Source organism: Triplophysa dalaica, chromosome 7 (genome assembly GCF_015846415.1).
Source record: "Triplophysa dalaica isolate WHDGS20190420 chromosome 7, ASM1584641v1, whole genome shotgun sequence".
In the NCBI taxonomy this organism is placed as follows: Eukaryota; Metazoa; Chordata; class Actinopteri; order Cypriniformes; family Nemacheilidae; genus Triplophysa; species Triplophysa dalaica.
In genome coordinates, this window is record NC_079548.1 from 6338537 (window position 1) to 6357825 (window position 19289).

Sequence of the window (19289 nt, forward strand, 5' to 3'; positions counted from 1 at the left end):
ATTAGTGTTTTTAATATTTAGAAAGGATCCAACTTGTACGACGGCGTTTTAGTGGCACGTTAAAAATAAATAAAAAAACAAGATTTCGAGAATTAAATCGAAATGTTACGAGAATAAAGTCGAAATGTTACGAGAATGAAGTCAAAATGTTACGAGAATAAACTAGTAATAATTTGAGAAAAATAACAGAATTGCTAGAAACAATGGATGTGGAGGATTTGGTTAAATCCTACTTTAGATTATGATTTAGCAATAAGGAAATTCTTTGTCTTTTGGCGCATCATCACGGAGTTATAATTAGTAAAAGGGCACTGCTGCGATCATGTTGGAAACTGAATTTATTCAGAAGAAAAAATCAGACAAGAACTAACTGGTTCAGATGACGTGCTTTAACATAACTTAAACTCTTAAACTACAACTTTCACGTAAACAAAATACGTATTACGTCGACTTTATTCTCGAAACATTTCGACTTTATTCTCGTAACATTTCGACTTTATTCTCGTAACATTTCGACTTTATTCTCGTAACATTTCGACTTTAATCTCGTTACATTTCGACTTTATTCTTGTTACATTTCGACTTTATTCTTGTTACATTTCGACTTTATTCTCGTAACATTTCGACTTTATTCTCGTAACATTTCGACTTTATTCTCGTTACATTTCGACTTTATTCTCGTAACATTTCGACTTTATTCTCGTTACATTTCGACTTTATTCTTGTTACATTTCGACTTTATTCTCGTTACATTTCGACTTTATTCTTGTTACATTTCGACTTTATTCTTGTTACATTTCGACTTTAATCTCGTTACATTTCGACTTTATTCTCATTTCGACTTTATTCTTGTTACATTTCGACTTTATTCTTGTTACATTTCGACTTTATTCTCGTAACATTTCGACTTTATTCTCGTTACATTTCGACTTTATTCTCGTTACATTTCGACTTTATTCTCGTTACATTTCGACTTTATTCTCGTTACATTTCGACTTTATTCTTGTTACATTTCGACTTTATTCTTGTTACATTTCGACTTTAATCTCGTTACATTTCGACTTTATTCTCGTTACATTTCGACTTTATTCTTGTTACATTTCGACTTTAATCTCGTTACATTTCGACTTTATTCTCGTTACATTTCGACTTTATTCTCGAAATCTTGGATTTTTTTTATTTTTAACGTGGCACTAAAACGCCGTCGTAAACTGAGCATTTAAATATATTAATAATAAGTTGAAAAGAAAAACATTGAAGAGTGATTTATGTGATTCCTATAGGCCAGTCGTTCTCAAACTTTTTTGCTTAAGTACCCCTTTTAATGATTTTTTCTAGCCAAGTGCCCCTTGACCAGACTGCAACATTTTGCATTAAAATACAGTGAAATAAGAGTCAGACAGTTATTATATCTGATGCCCCCAAGCAGGTTTATTGCTTATAACATTTCTGTATGTAGCTTTACGCAACTATGAAAATCTCTTAAGTATTAGGCATTTAACATTTAACCGCAACCTCTACTAACTTGCATTATTTCCCACCCAGACACTGCTCCTGATTCCGGGTCTGGGTCTCAAAAAATAACTCTTATAAATTGAAATGCGTTTTAAATGTATGAATTAATTTTTTATGCATATTTATGTAGTCCTCATTTCATATAACAATACTATTATCATAATTTATTGACTCATTGATTTTAATTATTTATTCCTAAATTTGAGATTCTCTCAAGTACCCCCATTTGGGAACCACTGCTATAGGCCATAGACAGGAAAACACTGTGGACTGGTGGCTTGTCAAAACTTTTACTTCCAGACTTATAAGAAAACATCTCAGATTTTCAGTGGGGTCTCAGACATTTGGACCCACTATGTCACATTTTAGCACAAATAGATTCATTAAAGATAAATGCAAATAATCATATTAATTAAAAATGCAATTTAAAACCAAACACAGTAAATACAAAACATGTGACATTACAACTACTATTGCATTACAAAACTAGTGTTACAATATAACTGAGAGATATGTGCTTTCAGTGAAATAAAAAAATACATTTGCATGCCATACACACAGGGATTGAGAAAAATATAGAATGATTAGGGTGGAAACATGAATTCACACTCAGACACACACAGACATAGACACATGCCACAAGGTAGTTTTTTTTCAGCAAAGGGAGCTGATTTCTCCTTTGCTGCATCCCCACTTGCAGCAGGCATTGGAGAGTCCCACCACTACATCACGTCCTTTTCTATCAACGGTCCGCAACGCTTCGAGCACCTCTTCTGAAATGGCAGAACGCGCAGGCCTCCTGAACACAGCACCTTCCTGTTCACCTTGCGCCACCGCCAGAGTATTAAAGTCAGTGGAATGCTGGGAAAACGAAGAACCGGGAAGAAGCAGCGAGCTATCTGCGGCGTTATTATCATCTGAGTTTAATAGGTCCAGTATTTCATCTGTGCAACAGAACAGACGTTAAACAATGTAAATATTACAAAACAAATAATGGATCATAATGATGTAGGCTACTTTGTTGTAAAAACTATCAGTCAAAAAGTACCACGACATTTGAATAATGTATGTTTCTCAAATATCTAAAACATTTTGATATTAAAGCTTGAAATTCATTTTGTAGACAAAGTTATGTCTTTTAATTTGTGTGCCAAATTGTCAAGCATGCATGGAAACTGTTGAAAAGCATCCCTTGCATTAGATGTAGTTTAAAATGTTAGATAGCACTTAGAAAACAAATACTTTTGAAAAAAAGATTTTTCGTGATGAATGAACGTTAAAATGTCTGTTCTTGATATCCATCAAAACCTAAAAATCTTGTTTTTGAAGATGCTACAAATCGTGATTTGTGGAGTATTCTAACCTGTGTTGGTCAAAGAGCGTTTCCATCGAGAGCCTCCGCAGGTAAAGATTACAGCACGGATGAACTCCCGGCCGCATAATTTCACTCCATATGAAGGGCTGTCCAGTGCTCCAACTCCAGCCAACAGCAGACACACTGTTAGAACTGTGATTTTCCACATCATGCTGAGAGTTGATATTTTCTAACAGCAGAGGCTGATGTTCAGAAGCTTGCTTCCTGCTGATCTTCCTTTGGTTTGCAAGCAGACGTCTGTCGGATGGAGAAGGTCTGTGATTCGTCCTGGGTCCCAGGTACAGCTTATAAAGAGATAACAGGGGCACATGTTGGAACCCCCCACCACCCACCTCACAGGTTCATGAGTCAGAGATAATAAACAAAAGAAAGGGCAGTGAAGGTAAGGGAATTATTATGACGTGTGTAAGGACATGCAGTGTGCCGAAATGATATATTCCTGTTTCAACTGATGAATCATATTTGCACAACTGCTCGTGTGAGGTTAATGCGTGAAGGATATCAATCAGCAGTGACTGTTCTTTACAAACAGTTCAAACCAATTTCACAAGTATAATATGTGGATAGCCTTAATGTGTGTGAATTATTAATAAACTTAACATCTGTACATCTATTAGGCCTGAAGAATGTCCTTTCTTCCAGACAATTAAAGTGAATGGGGACTGAGACAAATATATACAAAGGTTTGAACAATATTGGGGTATTTAGTTTTGGGAATATTCTAGTCCTTTTCAATCACATTTTGTTATAGTAGTTTTAATATTAGTTACGCTATACAGCAGCACTTCTAAGAATTGTAAAACTTTAATAAATATGCCATATTACAGAGGGATCTAAGGTGAGTGTCCTCAATTCACACGACTGCTTGTATACTTCTTTTTTGTTTGCATAATTGATGCTTTATCTTCTACCTTTTTCATACGAAGTAATGACTGTGAGGGGTAGATGTTAAGAGACACACAAAGATGTGGCGAGCATGGCATTTTCAAAGAGTGATAACACAGTCGGTTGCACACAGCAATCACCTTTAAAGCTGCAAAGGTGAAGGTCCCCAATACGCAAATGACAAGCGAACAATGCATTTGTAATTAAAGTGACGATAACAGTGACAAAAGCATGACATTTTGAGAGACATTAACATTTTAGTTGATCAGAACTTGCTAATAATTGCTTGGATTGCAATTTCTTTTTTTTTCTAATATGCAAACATCACGTTTAAACATCAGTTTATATGATCTTATATATCAATTAATTTAGAATAATAAAGAACTGCTCAAATGTATGTTTTATGTATTGTTTTAATTTATTTGATTTATGTATTATAAAATACTTTTCAAGAGTAAATTGTATTACCTTCTAAAACACTAAATCATATCTTAAAAGAACAATAAAACTCTAAAACTTTGTGGGTATATACAGTATGTATATATAAATGTGAAAAGTGACCTATTTGTCAGAAATGGTGACCCATATCCGAAATATACCTTCTATATACGCACAGCAAGTGGTGAACACACGTACACCCAGAGCAGTGGGCAGCTTTCACTGCAGCGCCCGGGGAGCAAGTAGGGCTGAGGTGCCTTGCTCAAGGACACCTCAATCGTTACCCGCCGGCCCTGAGGATCGACCCGGCAACCTTCTGGTCACGAGGCCGACTCTCTAACCATTAAGACTCGATTGCGTAAGTGGACGCTTATAAACACAAACAAAACATCACGGCAGATGTCACGACCATGATTGACATATTCCGGACTAATTATGTTCCATATTTCGCATTCGCTCCACAGTCCCACCAATGAGCAGACGCAATAGTGAAGGTATTGTATTTGGACCAATCAGACGGCGCGAGGGGGGCGGAACCACCGCGAGTGGGTAGCAACAGTTGCCCGGGTGAGGAAGAAGCGCCATAGCCACGGTAGTCGTGGTGACAAGAACCCAGCAACGAGAATCAACAACAACAACCCGATTCATTGAATAAAACGTATTAAATCAAAAGTACCGCTGGAAAAGTCACTCGGCATAAGAGGTGATTTCGTATTTTATATTTCATACCAAGTCACAGTGTGTCGAAAACAGAAACAGGTGCGGGATGATGATATTTTTTGCGTATACAGTATCTACGTCCGATATCGGTTAATAGTGTCCGGGATTGCTAAGCGATCGAGTCGGCGACGTCTCGCGAACGATACTCGTTACCACCGGCCTCACAGACAGCTGCTCGTTGTTATGGCGATATTGTAGATAGGTTGTACAAAATGGCGGGTGTTGTTTCCAATAATACGCGAGTCTCCGTACACATTGCTGGCTGGAAAGCCTCCCTTTCATTCGGCTAGCGTTGCTATGGAGCCAGGTGTTGAAAATAAACGCCGTTGGCATAGTTACACCGACGACCACGTTGACAAACCCGCGGTTATTGCTGGATAAACCTGGTTGTAACAGATGCCCTTTGGTCTTGACAACCTTATTGAGCGTTGATTGCCAATGGATGGTTATTAGATATGTTATAATGTATCGAAATGTCTCCCGCTGGATCCAGCGCTTCGTAAAAGATACGACAGCCTACATTGTAACAATGCAAATAGCAGCACCAGGAAATGTAATGGCGCAGATACTTCCATAGGAAAATTAACCATGGTTTTATTATAGTAAAATTGTGGGAACCATGTTGCCTTGGTAGACCGAATTGAACTAAATATACCATGGTTAATTTACTATAGTGAAACCATGAATCGAAATTAAATGTTACTTTTTGTGTTTGTAACTGTTACGTTTGCACATACAGTTTTGTTGTGTATTGTTGTATTTTTGCTATTTTACCACCATATTATTGACCTTTTTTAAAGATTTTTTTATTGCTGTGCGTTTGAACTGAATGATATGACAGTGTTTTTCCTATTATTCTAAAGGCACCGACAAAATAGATTAAAAAATCATAGATCACTGAAAGTATTTTTTATTAGAGAAATGCAAATGCGTTATCTTTATATGCTTTTGACCTTTTTGTAGCTACATTGTGTTCTTGATAATGGTGTGTGTCCTCATTCAATTGCAAGCAGTGATCAGGTTTCTGGTAATAAGACACCAAACGCTCTGTCCTAACCTTCCGTTCATTGCTTGCTGGGTCAACAATGGTTGTAGACTTTATATTTTTTACATTTTTTGATCCAAAGTGATGTATAGATGGGTTTCAAAGCAACAACACAAACAAATGTTACTGCATTTTTGTGGCCCAAACTTAACTTCCGGTACACATCTGTAAAGAATAGAGTCCCTGTAGATTATTTCTAATTCCAAGCAAAATAAATAACTTGTAAATTACCTTGTTGTTTATTTAATACAATTGTTATATTATAAATTATTTATAATTAATATGAATATACATTTATTAAAATATAAATAGTATTATAATATTAACCATGAGCCAGACCAATAAACAAACACAGACAGGAAGTTAACTTCGGGCCATGCACTTGGGTCCAATCAAACCATCTATATAGGTTATATAAATATAGTATATATAATAACTTTCTTATATGGTGGTGTTGACACATGGATGGACTTTTAAAATAACCTATGCCTGGATGGAATTACAGTTTACAGTAAAACTTTGGAGTCTATCTCCATCATACACTGACCATTTTTCGGTACAATCTGTCATTGCCAACAGTGACTTTCGGCAGCTATTGTTTTCTTGTCCAGACTGCAAACCAAGCAAAACTATCATGTAGTGTATGAGGCAAACACCTAATCACACACAGTTCACATGCTGTAAACATGAATGACACCCCAAATAGTAGACTGTGTCATCTTATTTTTCTTTTCAACCTGGTGCATGATAAAATAGGTCTTAATAAATCCCACAGGCTTGTGTTAAAGGAGGGACCTGAGTCATGCCAAAGGACCAGAATATCACAGAGACTCCAGGTCGAGTCTGATTGTGTAGTAAACCTGTGATTTATCTTTCCTCTTTTCATGCAGTACAATGGCAACTCCAGTGTATGTGAGGGAGCTGCAGCAGACCTCCCAGCCCCAAACCGGTGCTTTGACAACATCAGGGCAGTCTGCCACGGTGACTGCGACCCCGCAACAGTTCCTGGCTGAACTTCACACGACTGTCCCTTCAGCTGCCCCGCCAGCCGGCCAAACCTCACCTCCTCCCGCACAAGCCCAGAAGAGCCAGGCCATAGTCCAGACCCCGCCCACCCAAGCTCCGCCCACTCAGACTCAGTATGTCACGGCCGAGATTCAGAGCTCACCTACACAGTCAAGCAATGCTCAGAATACACCACAGTACATTGTTGTCACGGTCACAGGTGAGGGAAAACACCAATGACCGTACAGAAATGTACAGTTTTTGGAATATTTAGTATTTCCCTTTTATTCTATAATGTTCAACAGTTGTCTCTCATATTCTCTTTACCTGCAGAGGGATCTCTACATTCCAGTGACTCTGTATCTGACTCCAGTCCTCCATCGGCTGTCGTACAGACTGGTGTTCCCACCCAGGTGGTTCAGCAGGTACAGACGGCCCAACAGGTAAATACACTCTCAACTCACCTGAACAATCCCACCCACACACAGTGTAGGGGTCTCAACCTTAAACTTAATAATCATTTAAATATATGGCCAATTTGGGAATAATCTGTCTGACTTTTAAAATCTCATCAAATTCTAGGCCATCGTTATCAAGAGGATGTTTTGCTTTTTGTATTAAAACCATCCGGAAAAACAATGAGCAAGAATAGCATTTTCTGTTACCTGATATCTTCTGCCTGATATCGGTTTACGAAAGGCCATTTGGTTTGGAGTTAAGAAGTTTAAATCAAAAGTTAAACTGTTTTGCGATTTTTGATAGTTTTCATTGGTTAAGTATTTCAAAACACACAATATAATGTTATTTTTTATAGTACAATATAATTAGGGTTGAGTAACATAGTGAGTTGGAATATGATATCAAATACAAAAGACCAGATTTCCATTCTGAGTGCTGTGAATGTGCTTTTTGTTGATTGAGTTTATTCTGTAACGTTTCTTTGAAGGTATGTCCAGCTTGTGAACTGTTGTGGTGTTTAGCACACATACATAGATGGTTGTTTGAACTGCACCAGTTGCCAATCTTTTTCACTTTTTTCCCTTGTAATCTATTAACAGAGGTCAGTGGTTCAGGCCACAGCCCAGCCAACAAAAACCGAGCCGGGCACGCAGCTGAATGTCACCAGCCTACAATCCGTGCACCTGACACAGGAGGTGAGCTGTCTCCAACATTTCAATATGTCATAATGAGACTAAACACCCGCACACACTCACACTGATGCTTATGCTTTTATATTTTTAATTGTGTTGTGTTTATAATTATGTGATAGTAATGCACGGAAGGAATAATTGACCCAAAAAAAAACTTGTTAACATGAGATCTATTAAAAGCATACTGTAACGAATGGGGCTGTCAAAGTCGAAAGAGAACAAAACAACAAAAAGTAGTCCATATAACATGTTAGCTTTATTCTATCGCTAGTCTTCTGAAACAGTTATTTTTTTTTGTTTTATTAATATTTTTAACAAATTATGTTAATTTTTTGGCAATTTTGTTATATGCTTTTGTCATTTTTTAATGTAGTTGCATATCTTTTTATGTTGCAATATAAGAATCATGAATTTTAGGTTTAATTGAGTTTTTTATTATTTTAGTGCCTTAAACTTATTTCAGTTAATTTATGAGGCAACATTTACATTTAGCGTTTAGTAATTTTCAATAATTTTCAGGCCAATATTTTATTTGATTTCAATAAACGCAAATGTTTTTAAAGTTTTAGTAAACATTAATAACCTTGTTCTCAATACCATGGCTTTGACAGAGAAAAAACAATAAAGAATAAGCAACTAAAAATCTCATCAGTAGCATTACATTTTTTTATGTGTTTGATATGTATTTTTCTTTTGTATTATGACATTTGAAAGTTCCAGTAGAGGAGGAAAGTGTCAGGAAATTATGACCCAAATCTATCTTTGCAAACAAAATGACAGATTTTTCATTTTTTTGGGTGAACTGTTCCTTTCTAAATTCTGAAACGTGAACTCTATTCTTAAAGCAGACTGACATCTAACCCCCTGATGGTTACTCGCAGAACCCTTTTCTCAGACAGACAGGAGGTGATGCAGGGAGAGAGAGAGAATTAAAGCAACAGAGACAGATAGAGGAGTGGTTGGAGCATAGGGCAGCAGAAGCACTGCTAGAGACACGCAGTTTAGTTTACGGCTCAGTTAACAGAGGATTGCTGGATTACGCATCCTCACCATCATGTTTTCCCCCGTCCCTACCGTTCGTCTGTTCACCCGTGAGATTTCCCCTGCCCGTCATGTCACTGGGCTGGGAAACAGATGGCTTTACCTACACTGCTATACCTGTGGCAGAAGCACAGTCCTTCCTCTATGAGATGTCAACTGCCCATAGTGTAGGTTTTGTCTAAGAACTGAACCCAGTTTACAATTTAGATTTGTATTGATGTGATGTTAGATCATTTACAACCCTGAATGTGACTTAAAACATGTGTAATTGTAAATTCTATGTGCATTACAGGTACAGCAGCAACTACAGCAGGTGCCAGTTCAACACGTGTATACTAACCAGGTGCAGTATGTGGAAGGAGGAGACAACAACTACACAACCAGCACAATGTGAGAATAGAAAAAAGTAGAATAAATTCAAACTGGGAAAAAGAAATTGAGGGTCAACATTGTTTTCTTATTCTCACAGTCGCTCCAGCAGTTTTCCTTACACGGAGACCCCTCTGTACACTCAGACCACTGCCGGACAGTACTACGAGACCACTCCCGCCTCAGCCTCTGAGGCCACGTCGCCCGGCACCCCTCTCACCGTCTCCGTAACCACAGGATCCCCGGGATTGTCCATGTTCGTGACGGAGGCAGGCCAGATCGTGGCCAATCCCACGGCCACCGCAGGAGGGGGGGGTGACGGCCGTAGTGGCGACTTCTGGGCCGGCGTCCAACGGCTCAGGAGACTCCGGGAGCGAAGCTAACGGCAGTGGGCCGAGTTATGTGATTCAGGGAGGCTACATGCTCGCCGGCGGAGGGAGCGGCAGCAGCGGAAACGGTTACACGCACCCCACCCGCGCCTCTCCGACCACCGTGAGTATAAACGAAGGCGAGGAGAATAGCGTGCCGTCGGCAGACAAAAAGGTACGACGACAGCAGGGGCGGGGCTTAATCGTCACCCATCGTCAATCACACGCACACCAACCCCCCTCTCCACGCTACCCGGAGTGTTTCGACGCATGACATCATTGCTCCGTTTCACATGTCAGAGAGCACAGTGAAAGAGCAGCCTGACGCGGTCACAGGGTCTGACATCAATTCTTATAAATTTCTGTTTTTTATTTTGTGAACTGTGGAGTTATCAGATTGACTTTTGTAGCATGGTATTTACAACGACACTCGTGCAGCGTCACGATTATCTGGCTGAATAAATCATCTCACAGCATTTGATTTATAGTCACGAGTCGTAGCTTAAAGTCCCAGTGAAATAAAAAATGACAATTCTTATTTTTTCATGAAATATTGAAGTGTTTCTAGCAAATAGCTTATCAATGTGGGTCATTTTCCTTTTAGAATTCATGTACCCTAATAATCTTCAGTTAAAATCTGAAAATGCACTTCCGCCAAGAAAGAACTCTCTATCTGAAATGACTTAAATTAGATGGGTTGGCCGGCACATCCGTTAACTCCTCCCCTTCAGCTGTCAGTCTGCTGCCAGTTTCATTTCAAAATCAATGCAAGGGCTGTTTTTACACATTCAATCAATTCGCAGTGAAAAAAGCAAGCCACGCCCACTAATTTTCTCATTTGCAATTCCTTTTCACTCAGAAATGTGTCAGATTACAAAGTAAAAACGATCGCAACTTCCGGTTCACGGGGACCTTAATATAGATTGAATGATAAAATATTCTAAGCCATCAAATTTTTTTAACTTGGTAGAAACTTAGAAATTTATTTTAAAGGAGAGACCATAAGAAATAAGCTTAAATAAAAATAAAATTGAATAACATTTTTGCTGTAAAAATAGAATATATTATTAAGTCTGTCAAAAAAACTGAATACTCAAAGAAACAAATTAAAAAATAAATTCTTAAAGCTATTAATTTCTCCTAATAAAATGAAAACATTTAAGAAAAATAGTGTTTTGTTTAATTACATTAAACACATACCTGTGGCCTGTTTTTTAAGTTGCATTTTTTTTGAACAAATACAAGCATATTAACATTTTCAATGTTAATTAGTAAATTAATCTTTACAACACATATTTTTCATATTTTGTGTATCATTTTTTTATATATTATACCTTAATATCATGTTATACCCATAATGGCAACACCCTAGCATTGTAAAAAGATATAAAAACTGTTGTTGTCTTTAACTGTGCTGTCACGTTCATTGCGGAAAACATACAAATTCAATCATAACCATTTTCATGATATTCATTAGAGATAGGTGGCCTTGCAAATTCTTTTTATACACAGAAATGTCCGTCAATTTTTACTGCATACTCCATAATGTAACTCTAGTCAAAGAACGAGGCATTTCATTGATTTACCGTTCCATCGCATTCTCATTGTATGCCACGGCACGCTGAAACATTTGTCAAGAGGCACATGTTTCATTAAGCTGTCAGAATAACCTTATTCTTATGTATAGAAATGGTGAAATAATGACATTTGGTGCAAATTCGAGAACTTTGTGAGGTAAAGTAAACATGAAAATGAAATTTACGCTTTGTATATATACTGTATATATCAAATCCTGCCCTGGGGGGGAACGTAAAAGAGATTGCAAATTCTGTTTCATGTTGACTTGACACACAACAGTTTTCGTGAATGGATAACTAAAACGCACATGCATGCCCAGCGTTTGCATGGGAAAGTACACACATGTAATTGCATCTCTACGTTTGTGTGTCACTTGGGGCATCTTTAGCCTGGGCTCTCTGTCTGAGTGTGTGTGTGGCTGTGTGTGTTTCTCATCCCGGCAGCTGTCCTCTGGCCCTCAGGTGCAGTGGTTACTGGATAACTATGAGACAGCAGAAGGGGTGAGTTTGCCCCGATCCACACTCTACTGCCACTACCTGTTACACTGCCAGGAGCAAAAGCTGGAACCTGTCAACGCGGCTTCCTTCGGGAAACTCATACGCTCGGTGTTTATGGGGCTGAGGACCAGGCGCCTGGGCACACGGTGAGAGAAACCGTGACGTCAAGCGACAGTATCAACTGAACGTAGTGTCTGATTTTAGTTAATCAAATAGGCATTTAAGTGTTATTTTTTTTATTACGTTTTATTTTGAGATATTATGGTAATTTTAGTTACTTTTTTGCAATTTTGTTGTGGTTATTTTATATTTTTTTCATATTGCTATAGTTTCATTTATATTTATATTTATTTTAGTTTAGTTTTTCTTTTTTTTCAATTCATATTTTTGATGCCTCAGAGTGACTTATTTTTGTTTATTTCTGAGGTAACTTTTCTAATTATCATTTAGTTTAAGTTTTTCAAACAAAATTTACACTAATATTTTATTTGATTTCAACAGAAATAATTTGGTCTTATAGAAGTCTTAGATTTATTAGTCTCTTATCGCAACGTTAGAAGTCGAGCTGTCGTGTACCATTTTTGCGTTTCTGAGTCACATGCACTTACACATGTTTCATGACCGTCTTATCCAGGTCACCCAGGTGGACTGAAGCTTTGGTGTGTTTGTTTGTTTGCAGAGGGAATTCTAAATATCACTACTATGGTCTGCGGATCAAAGCGAGCTCGTCCCTGATCCGACTGATGGAAGACCAGCAACACCTGGCCATGAGACAGCAGCCCTTCTCTCAGAAACAGAGGTGGACGCACCTGTTTTCTCACGTATCTCCCTTTAGTGCACCAGTGCTTTATTCAGTCCGACTGATTTTTTCCTCTCGTTCTGCATAACTGCAGGTTGAAGCCGGTCCAGAAGGTGGAGGGAATCACAAACGGGATGTCTTCCGGATCCGGGCAGCAGCAACAACAGCAGAGTTCCGGTCTGTCTGACATCAGCACTCAGGTGCAGCAGTACCAACAGTTTCTAGGTGAGTTACAATATCAACACGCAATAAAGCAACATTTAGAGATACATTCACTTCTGTTTTTGAAAATTGAATTGAATCATTAATAAAAAATGAATTGAATGCATAAGTGAGTCTTCCTTGTTGAACCTCAAAACTACGAAACAAAGTTTGAAGTAAAATACAGTGTTTATTCTATCATATGGTTTCTATATCCTCAGATGCATCTCGAGCTCTCCCAGAGTTCCCTGACGTCGACCTCCAGGGTAAACCATTACCAGAGGGGATTGAGCTTGAACATCTCAAGGGCTTTCAGCTGCTCTACAGAGAACACTGCGAGGTCAAAACTCTTTCTCTGAGTGGTGCTCTTTAATATTATCTTTATTATCTTAATATTTGTGTTTGTCAATGCATTAAATGTAGACTTTTGTTAACATATGTGTGTCATGTTCCAAACATTCAGGCCATTCTGGATGTGATGGTCAACCTGCAGTTTCCTCTAGTGGAGACGCTGTGGAAAACATTTTGGAGGTTCAGCGAAAATCAGGCAGGAGACGCAGCGTTAGCTGTGTATGTTTGTTTCTTAACTACTGATTCATCATTTCCTCTTATTGTGGCAGACATGACTGAAAAGGGAAGAGATAAAGATTGAGAAGATGAAGTTGAGAAAGGTCTTCAATCTTTCACAGGCACGATGAATCGGAGAAGCGACTGCCCAAGTCATGTCTCGTTCTGCTCTGTAAATATGACCCAGTGTTGCGCTGGAGCCGCGACTGTGACAACACGCTGTACCAGGGCCTGGTGGAGATGCTCATCCCTGACGTTCTGAGACCCATTCCCAGTGAGTTCCTCAACGTTGTCGCATGTTGATACATTGATTCACCAGTTTTCACCTCATCGTTTCCATTGTGTGGGCCAACAGGTGCCTTAACGCAAGCCATCCGAAACTTCGCCAAGAGCCTTGAGAGTTGGCTGACTAATGCCATGATGAACATTCCTGAGGAGATGGTTCGCGTCAAGGTCAGTGACATTTAGGTCATTCATATCTGCTTGAGTGTTAGTGATCTGTATTACTTTCCATCCTCACTATTCATTGTTCCTGTGGGTAGAAGCCAATGCAAGTAAATGGTGACTGAACGTGACATGACAGAATTTTCATTTTTGAGTGACTGTCCCCTATCCCTACTCCAACAGAACTGCTAAGGTCGTTTTTCATAGAAATGTTTGTCTGTGTACATGGTGAATACCCACAATTCTCTTTTTTCACCTTTTACTGTTAACCGGCCCGTCGTTTTGTTCAGGTGACGTCTGCGAGCGCGTTTGCGCAGACCCTGCGCAGGTACACCTCTCTCAATCACCTGGCCCAGGCAGCACGGGCCGTACTGCAAAACACGGCACAAATCAGCCAGATGCTCAGCGACCTCAACCGAGTCGACTTCGCTAACGTGCAGGTGTGTGCGACCAGACAAATCAATGAGATGTGAAGATGAATGTTTTCACACATGAGCTCAACTCGAGTTTTCTTCTGCCGCCTGTCTGAGAGGAAGTTAGCCAAGTGTGTGTGGGTGGGTGTTTGCGGTCAGTGTAGCTGTCAGTGAAAGGAAACTCAAGTCAGTTTGGCATAACATGATTGGTTTTACTGAAAGTGATTTAAAAGCAGCTAGTCATTTAACAGATGATTTTATAGCAGATTTAATTTAAGTTATACTATATGTATTACAGGGACAGTCCCCTTGTCATGACTATGGGTAAGGTATCTTCCTCCACTTTAGTAATTAGTTTCAAGCTTAAAACCGTATGCTGCACAACTATCTATGGTTCAGAACGGCACTATTGATGTCTGGTTGAAAAGTTTTAAGTTTATTCTTTCAAGCACATAGCAATGACAAAGAATAGCATTGTGCTAAGGTTTTGATTTTCTTTCTCTGTAGGAACAGGCCTCTTGGGTATGCCGATGTGAGGACCGGGTCGTCCAGCGATTGGAGCAGGACTTTAAACTGACCCTCCAGCAGCAGAACTCTCTTGAACAGTGGGCGGCCTGGCTGGATGGCGTGGTCTCACAGGTTTTAAAGCCATATCAGTCGAGCACGGCCTTCCCTAAAGCAGCTAAACTCTTTCTGCTCAAATGGAGCTTTTACAGGTGAGTGTCACATCACCGGTCCATTTCTGTACTGAAATCGCTACATGTAATAAAAATGTACTTAATTAACTCAACCTATATTTGCAATCAACTTTTTTTTGGGGGGGGGTTCTTTTATTATTTCTGGGATAGCCCCGGGGATGTATACTTTTATCCGATTTCTTGACTTTAATTTTAGCTAAACCTAAATTGACTTACCCTTATCCCATTTAAAAACTGTGTGACTTACTTTCTTGTACAGAATACAAAGAATGATATTTTGAAAAATGTTCTAAACAAACTAAACAACACAGACCTCATTGACTTCTATTATATAAACACATAACCAGTAAGGTCCGATTCACATTTCGCGTCTTTAACGCGCGCATATTCGTTATTTTAAATGTAGACGCGCGGAAATAGGGGGCGGTGCGACGCGTTTTGTTTTTAGGAGCGTCAACTTTTCAGAAAGGCGAAAGCGCAACGTTGGTCAGGTGACAAGAACCAACCAGCCAATATAGAAAAGCTCAATGAAAATGGAGACACAGATGATCATAGCATAACTAAATCTAGTAGCAGAGTTATTGCAATGCATTTTCAGTGCATATAATCCATATATCCTTAGTTTATACCTCCTCGTCTCAACGGCTATTGGGGCCCATGGTTGCTTAGCGACGATAGACGCCAGGAGAACGCAAAGTCCAGGTGCTTTGGAAAAAAAGGAGAACGCGGTGCAGCTCGGTTTTAGGCGCAAAATGTGAATCGAGCCCAATACATTTCTCAAAATATCTTTATTTGTGTTCAACAGAAAAAAGTCTTATACCGGTTTCGAATGACATGAGAGTGAATAGATACTTACATCATTTTTATTTTGGGGGTGAACTGGTCCTTTAAGGGTTGCCTCGATACCCAACACACTAGGTTTTCGAACAGAGCCACTAGCACTAGTTTAATAACTCTTGTCTTTCTCACTCTTTCTGTGTCTTCAGCTCTATGGTGATCAGAGATCTGACCCTCCGCAGCGCAGCCAGCTTCGGCTCATTTCATCTTATCCGTCTGCTCTATGATGAATACATGTATTATCTGATAGAGCACAGAGTTGCTCAAGCCAAAGGAGAAACACCTATTGCTGTCATGGGAGAGGTACAAAAAAAAAAAAAAAAAACGTTGACATTTTTAGACATTTCATTTCAGTTTCTTGAGCTATAGAGAATTATATTTGGGATGAAAAAACACAAGAAATCCTGCAGCGAAAATTGTATAAGAACATATTTGAGGTGGTAATGTATAAGGACAGAAGCCATTCAGGCAGCCTAAATTTAGCTTAGCTAAACTTCCTACCAATAACTATGTGCAAGAGATGTAAATTGGTGCTGTTTTAAAAGATAAGGGTGATCACCGAGTTTTTGTTTATTTTTTAATTACTGTGCATGTATGAACACTACAGGCTACTGATTTTAAACAGTTCTGTACTTGCATAATCTCTTTTGAGTCAAAACAAATGTGCGTCACTATTTTCAAACAGGATATAACAGAGGAACTGTTGCAAGAATGCAAGTTATCTAAATGTGGCAATTCTCTATTTTGCTCTCGTTTAAGTTTGCAAGTCTTGGCCGAAGTTTAAACCCACTGGATCCTGATAAAGGTTAGTTCCTAAACTATTCTTCCTCTTTTTTTATTAATTTAGCGCTGTTGGTGGCGTATGCTGTGGGATTAAAGGGATAATTCACCCAAAAATTACAACCCATTGACTTCTTATGTATGAACACAAGGCCAATGAAAGTCAATGGGCACCGCCATTGTTTGGTTACCAACATTCTTTAAAACATTTTTAAAGAATGTCATACAGGTTTGAAATGACAAGATGGTGAGCAAATGATGACAGAATTTTTGACATTCATTTTTGGGTGAACTATCACTATAAGGATTTAAAACCGATTCCAAAGTATTACACTTGGTACTCGTCCAGCATCATTTGTTTCTTGTTGTGTTTCAGATGACGAAGAGGAGGAGGAGGAAGAGAGCGAGGACGAGTGCCAGGAGTTGTCTTTGCAGTCGGATGGCGGCACCATCGGCGACGAATCTCTGGAACCGCCTGCCAAACTGGCTCGAACCGACCAGAGGATCCTGTTCAGCACAGGCAGCATGGACAACTGAAAACTTACAATACACACATGCATATAAACGCGGATAGAGAAATACAATGTGCATACAATGTGCACACACACACACATCATTTGTGCACCTAAACCAACACACACACATCTGTAAAGTGCTGCAGCCTACACATTTACACATCCCTGAACATTTTCCTGCCTGTGATTGTCTCGAATATAAACACTACGCACTGTAACGCATACGTGACTCATAACATGAACACAGTCACCTCCCAAAGTTTCATATCGAGAAACAGGGTTGTGAAACATTAAGGATCTCCCGTAACAAGTGTGGGTGATTATCAGTCACAAAAAAAAGAGTTTTCGAATCTAAACTTCATTTTGTCTGAATACAAACAAAAACTGCTGCAGACTACCGTTTGTTCGTGATGGGCCGAGCCCTGGTTGGCTTCTAAATTCAAAGTTGTCATTCAATCTTTAACAGCCTATAAAAATGGGACTGCATCTGTGTAGTGAGAAAAAGAACCACCTATTAGTGTCTGTTTGTGTGTTGATGTATCCTTTCTGCCTTTCAGTGTGCTGTTCGTGTGGTGGTGAGTGATCCCTATCGTTTTAATTGGCTAGGATGAAAAGTGTGTGGTTTCGTGACTGTGTGTGAAGTTGCACGTGTGAATGACTGATTCTCAACAAATGTTGATAGTTGTGTTGTCATAGGTATTTTGAAAGACATACAGCCTTTTTTCAGTTCCGAATGCCTTTGGCGACTGCCATGTCATTTGCTGTTTATAGCATATTATAGCCCAGCTTTTTGGTAAAACTCCCACAAGCCTCTGGGCACGTGCTTTTTTTTAGGGCTAGTCTATGCATACCTCTGAAAACAGTTTGTCATTTAGCACTACCGTGGTTTTTGGCATTTATGAAAAAGCGAGAAAGAAGAAATGAATTTCTTCTCATTTCATTTTTTGAGATTTATGTTATGTGGTTGTGTGACGCTTTCCTGTCCTATTTTATTTGTTGCACTTTTTCCTTTTGCCATATGTCGTTCTAAACATACAAGACATTAAATGTTTCCAGCCTTATGTTTTATGGTCACAAAGTGACAATCTGTGTGTACAGTGTTGTCTCACACTGTTTAGTGAATATGTGATGGTTTGCTGTGTATTTGGGATTTTGGGGATAAGATATTTACTAGAACCCCTTCAAACACACTTAACATGAGCACTGCCCCTATGGTGTCCCGTAAGTAGAAAAATTAAAAGAGGATTTCTGGAAAAAATGATTTGCTCGCCCTTAATGTTGTTCCAATCTTTTATGCATTTCTGCTTTAATAGGACAATTCTTGAACCATTTTTGTGCTCCAAAGACAAAATAAACAGCATACGAGTTTGAAATGACATTAGAATGAGCAAATAACCAAATTTATGTCCTATATAGTTAAATGAAACATACTTTTATCAACCTTTGTGTGTTGTATATGACCACTGGCCTTGTTCTACCCTGTTTAAAGTACTTGTATTCCATCTCATTCTATATAGATGTAAACTAGGATTAATGCTACTGTATATTTGACGAAATAGTAATCTGTGACGTAGTGCACAAGGTGTTGACTGATCTCAGACCAGCATGTTCTTTTTCCTTCGATTCTCTTGAAAGAACCACAAGAAGGCATATCACAAAATCCTTAGATCCTCTCTCTTTATGACATCCACTTTCATAACAAAATGAATTTCCCCTTTTCACAGTCTATTCAGATTCTTGCTCAAGAAGAAAAAAATGTGTGGCCGTGTTTGAGTAACCATGGGAATGGTTGTGCCTTTGAAGTTATCAAATGAAATCCAGATGTTTTTAATTTAAAATATGAATAAATGAATGATTTCTATAATTGTGAATGGTTTCAAATATTGAGTTGGTTTTTCAGTTTTATCCTTCAGATAATTCACACCGTCATAACAAGTGAACAGACAACAACTGAACTTGGCCGTGCAACATCCTTTTCAGAAATGTGACAAAGCCTCATCTCGTGTGGTCATGAGAAAGCATTTGAGCTGTTGCATGCAAAGGTGCAT

General features: G+C 38.8%; 2 protein-coding genes across 3 annotated transcripts; one reads left to right on the top strand and one right to left on the bottom strand.

Moving 5' to 3' along the window:
• Positions 1 to 2044: 2044 nt before the first annotated feature.
• rln3a (relaxin 3a) lies at positions 2045 to 4549 on the bottom strand. Of its 2 annotated transcripts, none has more exons than XM_056753074.1 (3): positions 4375 to 4549; positions 2879 to 3127; positions 2045 to 2459 (listed from the first exon to the last, which is right to left on the bottom strand). In XM_056753074.1, the coding sequence occupies exons 2-3, from the start codon at positions 3039 to 3041 to the stop codon at positions 2170 to 2172; spliced, it is 453 nt and encodes a 150-aa protein (XP_056609052.1). In that variant the 5' UTR covers positions 3042 to 3127; positions 4375 to 4549; the 3' UTR covers positions 2045 to 2169. The 2 variants fall into 2 exon arrangements, with proteins under 2 accessions (XP_056609052.1, XP_056609051.1); XM_056753073.1 differs by having other exon boundaries at positions 2879 to 3222.
• Positions 4550 to 4747: 198 nt separating this feature from the next.
• rfx1a (regulatory factor X, 1a (influences HLA class II expression)) lies at positions 4748 to 19112 on the top strand. The gene is given in 20 exon segments (XM_056753072.1): positions 4748 to 4916; positions 6869 to 7203; positions 7317 to 7426; positions 8042 to 8137; positions 9016 to 9342; positions 9468 to 9565; positions 9645 to 9852; positions 9854 to 10087; positions 11934 to 12133; positions 12667 to 12786; positions 12881 to 13011; positions 13209 to 13327; positions 13451 to 13557; positions 13677 to 13828; positions 13910 to 14007; positions 14289 to 14438; positions 14919 to 15127; positions 16096 to 16249; positions 16706 to 16751; positions 17103 to 19112. Coding segments are annotated over 19 exon segments (3051 nt in total). The 5' UTR covers positions 4748 to 4916; positions 6869 to 6872; the 3' UTR covers positions 17264 to 19112.
• The last annotated feature ends 177 nt before the right edge of the window (positions 19113 to 19289 follow it).